General features: G+C 39.0%; 1 protein-coding gene across 1 annotated transcript; it reads left to right on the forward strand.

Annotated features, from left to right (window-relative positions):
* Positions 1-1,052: 1,052 nt before the first annotated feature.
* LOC310871950 (apoptosis-associated speck-like protein containing a CARD) lies at positions 1,053-3,815 on the forward strand. The gene is made up of 5 exons (XM_083783593.1): positions 1,053-1,076; positions 1,978-2,229; positions 2,662-2,694; positions 2,947-2,979; positions 3,387-3,815. Exons 2-5 carry the CDS (start codon positions 1,980-1,982, stop codon positions 3,647-3,649), a joined length of 579 nt encoding a protein of 192 aa, XP_083639719.1. The 5' UTR covers positions 1,053-1,076; positions 1,978-1,979; the 3' UTR covers positions 3,650-3,815.
* Positions 3,816-8,413: the final 4,598 nt, after the last annotated feature.

An 8,413-nucleotide genomic window follows, 5' to 3' on the forward strand; every position in this document is an offset into this window, starting at 1 on the left:
TGTATGCAATTAATGCATTCAAAGAGCTGAATAAATGTTTTATGGATCCATAATAGTGATTATTATTTAAGTTAAGTTTTGCCATAACCATAATATAACATTTGTAGAATCAAACTCAGGTTAATGGGTTAAGTGAGGATACTAAAACAGCGATATTCAGTTACACTTCATACCAATGATACTGTGCGGGTGTAGGTATGTTAAGTGATAACCACTTTCAACATGGCATTATAGGCAAAAGCTTTCTAAATCTTTCAAATTTTCCAAACATCTACAAGCTTGTAGGTCAACAATCTTTGCTATTTGTTGTACAACAAAGTATTTATAGTGCTTAAGTGGCATTCTGGACTAGACCTGTCTGGCTGGAAACATTGTGGTTGCAAGGACTGCATTTCTGACCTTTCAGATACAGGACTGTGTCACAGTCATTACCCGGTGATTGAGAGATTATTTATTCTGTACTTACTCTGTATAAACATACTATTTTAACTAGTGATGCCCCGAATATTCAGCCGCAGAAAATGTTCGGTTTCGGCCCGAATAGGCAGAAAATATATCACCGAATAGTGTATGCAATTAATGCATTCAAAAGGGCTGAATAAATGTTTTATGGACCCATAATAGTGATTATTTTTTAAGTTAAGTTTTGCCATAATCATTTATTTTAAATAAATCAGGTAGCTTTAAGGTACGGCCATGACAGCAATGGTAGGAAAAAAGATGTATAATATTAATCATATTCGGATATTCGGTATTCGGTTTTCGGCCAACTGTTTCCTATATTCGGAATTCGGTTTCGGCCAAGAATTTCAATTTCGGTGCATCCCTACTTTTGCCACACCTCACCATCGTTTTGAACCAATCACAATCTCAACTGAGAATAGGCTATGTTGTGGAAGTTGAGGAGAATGTGGGTCTCTGAACTTTACTTACAACAAACAACAACAACACATAGGATAGGTACATCACTTCCCTTTATCACTTCCTTCCTGTCTTTTCTTTCTTTTTGTTCCTTTTTTTGACCGCTGTGCAATAGTGTGCAGTCCTCTACACTTCTACACTTCACTGAAACACAGGTAAGATTTGAGCTTCTATGGATTCAAGTGATTATTTATTGGGAAATATGGAGCAGCAGCAAGGTTATTCAAATTAAAGGGAATAATGAAATACAACAAAATATTTATAAAATGAATGCAAACCACAAGAGCACTGCAGTATGAGTCACCAGAGCCAAGGGTGGGTATTTTCGATGAATCTATCATGGTTAAAATGGAGTTCGAACTTATGATGGGTTTGTATAGGAAGTTGTGTCTGAAAAAATTATATCAAATATCGAAATACTGAATCGAGTTACTTAAATGTCCGGGGTGTTCACAAAAGCATGAGTAGACGATAAAATGACCCAAAATGTTGAGTGTGGATGGTTGATTTTTGAGTGGTGCAACCACAGCTATGTGTGTCCCTTTGTTGCCACATTAATTTTGTCAAAAGCAACCTGATTCAGAAAATGTGAGAGTGAGTGAGAGAAGGCCCTCAATTCCTAATTGGAAACAACAGGTTATTCTGAAATCAGGTTGGTTAGAATTCTTCTGCTGAGACAGATATGTTGTCCAACCAGCTAGGTTTAGCCTTAAGCAGTCTTTGTTCATCAAAGTCCTCTTCAGAGCTGTCTGTCTAATAGTTAAATGAAACAGGAAGACTCGTTTGAGAGGTGTAGGGTGGTAAGATGTCTTGTGTTTCTATTCTACTGTATTTCGCGAAAGAAATTGCTTCTAAGGGCCGACCTTCAGTTATTGTGTATATGTCCCCACTAAATACATTCTACATCTGTAACCGTGGCTAATCTATATGGATGTGCTTTGACCTGTGTCTCTATGTGTGAATCGGTTTAATTAATTCAAAGAGCTTTTAGAAAAGTGCATATAATATTGAATGTACATGTAGAATTATAGATGGTCTGTTTCATGTTTGTACCAGACATGGACCACATCAATTTAATTCTGGATGACCTGGAGGACGACGAGTTCAAGAGGTTCCAGAGGTTCCTGCGAGAACCTGCTAACCTCGACGGCCAAGACCCGATTGGAAGAGCCCTCCTGCAGAACAAAGACAGGATGGACACAGCCGACGTGATTCTGCAGACGTACCCCGATAATGTGGATCAGATCATGGTGAATGTTCTGGGGAAGGTTGGCAGGAAGGATCTGCAGAAGCGGTGTCAAAACAACGGTAGGTGAAGAGAGGGTACATGTAGTGCTAAACAGATTGCAATCTAACTATAAATGTGGAGTGCAGTGTCCGGCCTTGAGTCTGTGACATACACCGTTGTCCAGAAACACCACAAAAGGCTCAGCCCAAGCAATTCCAAGCCTCTGCCTCAGCCAATTGATTGCCATGGCAACCCCACACCTCCCAATTGATTACTTAACCAATCCACATATAATAGTTCACAAGAAAGGTAGGCTGCAGGCTACAATTTTCACCATGCATACGCAGAAAAATAAGCTATACTGTAGATATATTCTCAACACTAACACTTTCAATTTTGGCAAAACAAAAGTCCTTTATTGCTTTTACCTATGCCTGTGACAGTGTCAGTAATTGTGTGTAAAAGTGACTAGGCCATTATCTCACATGGGAACACTGTTTTATTTCTTACAGTACAACCCAAAGTTGAAGCTGTCTCAGTCCCAGGTGAGTGCTGTTTAAATTAGTTGGACTCATCAACTTAACAATTCATTTCCAACTTTACTAGTCCATATTAGCTCACATCATTTGCATGTTTTGAATGAATGTGAATACATTTTATTTCTGGCAGCGACATTCAACGGAGCAGCTGTATCTGTTCCAGGTGAGTGCTGTTTAAAGTAATTTGATTCTACAACTAGCTAGCTCACATGCTGCATTTTGCATTTTAAATTAATTTGAACATTTTCTTTCTTGCAGCAACATCCAAAGGTGCGATTGCATCTTGCCCAGGTGAGTGCTGTAGACTCTACAGTGAAGACAATTAATTCAGACTTACATGTACAGTAGCTTTACTATCAAATCCAATTCAAATGGTTTTCATAGAAGTCTGCATTACTCCTTTGTATTTTAATTCCTATAGAAACAGGCTTATTTAGTGTCCTAAAGTGTATTGAAACATTCAAATTAAATGTATAAGATAACTTTCTAATCATCAATGTATTATTACATTGGGAGTCTGTTTTTTGTATTCTAATTATTATGAAAATTGTAGGAACCAACAACTAGTAGGCTATTTAATTATCTGTTTAAATTTCACAAATCTGAGAAAGTCCTACAAAACATTAATATTCCATTAATATTGTTTGCTGATGCAAAGAAAACATTTTTAATTATTGTTTAATATGTTTTGTCCACAGAGATTGCCTTTGTCACTAAACACCAGCGTGCCTTGATTAAGAGAGTGAGCAATGTGGAACCCATCCTGGACCTACTGGCTGAAGAGGGCGTCATGAAGGATGAGGACTACAGTAATGTCAGGGCTGAGAGAACCAATCAGGGAAAGATGAGGGAACTCTTTATACTCTTGAATAACCGCGGGGCTAGAGCCAAACGTGTTTTCTACAAAGGTCTTGAGGAAAATGAACCATGTCTTATCGAGGATCTGAATATACAGGGCTAGGAGACATATCGATAGATCACCTGGGATTTTGGATATAATGATGTGATATGCCATAAGTGTTGTCTTTACCTGGTTTTAGTCATTGTATATATTTATATAATGATATTATGAATGTCAGTATTGACGTATTTGGATTTGGATTGATATACATTTTTGAATATTGTATGAGGGACTGTGTGATCTGCAGCAGGAAGGCAAGCAATCTTTCCTTGTAGTTTTAAACCAGTCCAGTGTCCAGTGACTGGTGATATGTTCTATTACTATTGTCACGTGGACTGCGGTCACGTGTGTGTTTATTTGTTATGGTTAGTTTTGTGTTATGAGTAGTATGATGTAGTATAAATATATATATATTTATTGGTTAATATTATGTATATATTTATATGACGTAACTGGTGGTATTGTTGTGGTATAGCCTATTATATACTGTATAGACCTATCTGTGATATCTCTTATTATATATATAATTATACATCTAAGTAGTCATGAACCATATATTGGAATAGAGAGCGCCTTCTATTATATATGTGTTCTTCTCCAGTCCAGGTTGGATTGTTTGTGTTTACCTTGTCAGTGACATCAACGAGGGGCCGGCTCTATAGTCAGGCGTCTGATCAACGCTTTTTTTTCTCCCTGGAAATAAAAACATCTGGTTTTCCGAGGCTAGATCAACGCCTGCCTCCCTTATTGGCTGCCGGTCACGTGTCACCCAGTGGCCAATGGGTGCACCGTTACCTACTTAGTCAGTCTGGGCCTGACAGCTCGTCGGGGAACATCACTATGGTCTTCCTCCGACCCGCTACTCTGTGTGACTACTAACTCTATTGTTTGACCCGCATTGTTCCTTACGCCCTTCGGAAAGGCGTTGTTTTCTTTATTGTTTTTATCATTTACTTTTGATTACGTTTTATTATATATATTATTATAATAAAACCTCGCATTTGATCATGGTTTCCTCTTCCTCCTTCCTATGTTGCCTACTCATCTTACCCCTAGCCATTTGAGTTGTAACAACTATATAAACTAGAACTGCACTCTGTCAAATGCATACTTGCTTGTTGCACACTAGTAGGCCATAAATGGCCTACTAGTGCGCAAGCAGAGCGTGCAAGTACTTTCGACCTCTACAAACTGTCAAATCTCAGTAATGACTACTTGTGCCTGATACGGCAGTGGTGCCAGATTACATACATGTATACATAGGGGTAGGGATGCACCGAAATTGAAATTCTTGGCCGAAACCGAATACCGGATATAGGAAACATTTGGCCGAAAACCGAATACCGAATATCCGAATATGATTAATATTATACATCTTTTTTCCTACCATTGCTGTCATGGCCGTACCTTAAAGCTACCTGATTTATTTAAAATAAATGATTATGGCAAAACTTAACTTAAAAAATAATCACTATTATGGGTCCATAAAACATTTATTCAGCCCTTTTGAATGCATTAATTGCATACACTATTCAGTGATATATTTTCTGCCTATTCGGGCCGAAACCGAACATTTTCTGCGGCTGAATATTCGGGGCATCACTAGTTAAAATAGTATGTTTATACAGAGTAAGTACAGAATAAATAATCTCTCAATCACCGGGTAATGACTGTGACACAGTCCTGTATCTGAAAGGTCAGAAATGCAGTCCTTGCAACCACAATGTTTCCAGCCAGACAGGTCTAGTCCAGAATGCCACTTAAGCAGTATAAATACTTTGTTGTACAACAAATAGCAAAGATTGTTGACCTACAAGCTTGTAGATGTTTGGAAAATTTGAAAGATTTAGAAAGCTTTTGCCTATAATGCCATGTTGAAAGTGGTTATCACTTAACATACCTACACCCGCACAGTATCATTGGTATGAAGTGTAACTGAATATCGCTGTTTTAGTATCCTCACTTAACCCATTAACCTGAGTTTGATTCTACAAATGTTATATTATGGTTATGGCAAAACTTAACTTAAATAATAATCACTATTATGGATCCATAAAACATTTATTCAGCTCTTTGAATGCATTAATTGCATACACTATTCGGTGATATATTTTCTGCCTATTTGGGCCGAAACCGAATAGGCCGAAAATGCTTATTTAGCCATTTTCTGCCGAATATTTTCTGCGGCCGAATATTCGGTGCATCACTACATAGGAGCATTACCTTTAATCCTCCCAACACTAAAACATCGTCATTACGTCACCACACTCTGGCATTGGGTCCTTTAATCCACATCTTTTTTACGTCATCATTGAGAGCTAGTTATATATATACTATGTATATGTAATTTGTAAGTTGATTAGCGGTATACTGTGGTTACTTTGCGCCGTACGCACCGTCCCAGCCGTCCCACCAATTTTGATGCGTATGCACCGTCCCAGCAAATTGTGCCTGATACGGCAGTGGTGCCAGATTACATAGATGTACATGTACAAATGTATAACTAGCTCTCAATGATGACGTAATAAAGATGTGGATTAAAGGACCCAATGCCAGAGTGTAATTGGTTTTCGATGGTGACGTAATGACGATATGTTTTAGTGTTGGGAGGATTAAAGGTAATGCTCCTACTGTATGTATACATGTATGTAATCTGGCACCACTGCCGTATCAGGCACAATTTGCTGGGACGGTGCATACGTATCAAAATTGGCGGGACGGCTGGGACGGTGCATACGAGTCCCGGGCGAAACTAGTACTTGCTCGCTCTGCTTGCGCAAGTAATAACAGTAGCCCTTACTGCGATCAAACAGTTGGTAATAATGTTCTCAGAGAGTGCTACAGTGTCCGAGTCTGGTCGAACACAGCGATATACTCTGTGTTCTCACACAGAGGTCATTGAGGTCAGGCCAATCTGACGACACCCCAAACCCAGTAGCATGTGTGTCCATGTTAAGGCTGGGCTTTCTTCGGAACCCCAGGAAACTTGGCTTGCTCTCTCTCGACAAGGGCACTTTACGCCGTTTCATGGACAGAGAGAAGATATAGCAAGTTCCCTGACAGGCTTGTCATCATTGTTTAGCATGTTTATCAAGCGAGCCAGCCTTGTGGCGTTATAAATTCCATTCCACGTTTGGGACACCAAACCCACCCTCCTGTCTGGACTGGAAAATATAATGTCTCTATAGCGGTGTGGGTGTTAAGTTCTCAAGAGCACCAGTTACCCGCATCTCAGTGACGACTTTGACCTCTCATCCTTCTTATAGTTATTACCTTGGTTCTGAAATGTGTGATTATATGTTCCTCTCTGTCTCTCTCTCTCTCTCTCTCTCTCTCTCTCTCTCAAGATTTTAAGCTGCTCTTTCTCTCAAAATAAACTATTGAAATGGGTTTCTATATGAGTATTTTAATATATAATATATAATATAATATATATATAATATAATATAAGATATTAAAACATATCCTCTGCTGTCTGCTTACATTTGTAAGAAGCTATATTAAATATTATATTTATCTTGTTTACAGGCAAAGGGTGTGGCTCAGAGTCAGACTATGTTTTGCACCCTGTCCGACCGTCCGTGTGTGCACATTTTTCACACTGACCTGTTATAGCGCCAACAGGAGGCAATTTTATTTTTTATATTACTAGTAGGCCTACAGATTTTCTGCAAATCGGTACACAGTATCTCCACAACTTTGGGTACTCAGATAAGCACTATATATATTCGAGGTATTAATATTATTATGTGATCAAGACGCATCTAAAGTTGTGTGGTTCGCTCTGAACAAAATGCCTCAAATCATGAGCGATTCCACTCACCTCTATAATGACTGAATTCCTAACATTGCTGGTGCCTGGCCCGCAATACCCTAACTGACCTGGCTGGTGCTTTGAGGAGCACCTTTTCTAGCTTATAAACAGGTTATTCTGAAATCAGTTTCCTTTGGCTTTCGTTTGTTGAGACATTGCATTTTTGACAATATTGTCAAACCGGCTATAGCTGCCTCACTGGTGCACTCCTTCCTGTAACCCCTTTAGCCTAATGTAACATTCTTTATCTGTATAGTGGTCTATCTAGATTTGCTTTTGCTGACCTGTGTTGCTATATTTGAATCAGATTAATTAACCCAAAGAGCTTTTAGAACAATAGAAGTTATATTGAAATGTGCATTAATGTGCATGCTCTGTTTGTACCAGACATGGACAGTATCAGTAAAACTCTGGAAGAGCTGGAAGACAAAGAGACTGGCAGGAAAGATCTACAGAAGCAGTTTCTAAACAAAGGTATAGGTGAAGAGAGGTTAGATATATTTACAGGTTGATGCCAAAACGCTGGACCCTCTCCATCTCCCGGGGGTCTAGCACATCGAAAAGGGCATAGACTCCGTTGTTCTCAGCCAATACAGATGAAAATCCCATTCAAATAGTTGTCGTATAGCAAGTTGCTGTTGCAGCTGTTGCTGTAGCAGCTTAAAATCTCCCCTAGCTCTCTAGGGGAACATATGATCACACATTTCAGAACCAAGGTAATAACTATAAGAAGGATGAGAGCCAGGTGGAAATAGATGATCCCTGATGTGGAATTAGCCAAAGGTTTGGGAAAATATGCAAATGACCACAAGGTGGCACTATAGGACAAAGGAAATCTGCAGCACATTCTGACATCAACCAATTTAACCTATCCAGGGGCATTTGGTGAAATAGCAGATCTACAAGCTCACGTTGGTTGCAACTTGCAACATGTTGTGAGCTTGCAGATCGGCTACTTTTGACAAGGCTTGCAATGTATAATGACAACAAGTGTTTTAAGTTTTAAGAGA

This window comes from Protomyctophum parallelum, assembly GCF_964188405.1.
Source record: "Protomyctophum parallelum genome assembly, chromosome: 15".
Classification (NCBI taxonomy): Eukaryota; Metazoa; Chordata; class Actinopteri; order Myctophiformes; family Myctophidae; genus Protomyctophum; species Protomyctophum parallelum.

Excerpts from the sequence above, each read along its gene's own strand:
- LOC310871950 (XM_083783593.1), top strand. The coding sequence starts at position 1,980 with ATGGACCACATCAATTTAATTCTGGATGACCTGGAGGACGACGAGTTC. Across the intron at positions 2,695-2,946 it reads TGAAGCTGTCTCAGTCCCAG|CAACATCCAAAGGTGCGATT; the intron begins GTGAGTGCTGTT and ends TCTTTCTTGCAG. Across the intron at positions 2,980-3,386 it reads TGCGATTGCATCTTGCCCAG|AGATTGCCTTTGTCACTAAA; the intron begins GTGAGTGCTGTA and ends TTTTGTCCACAG.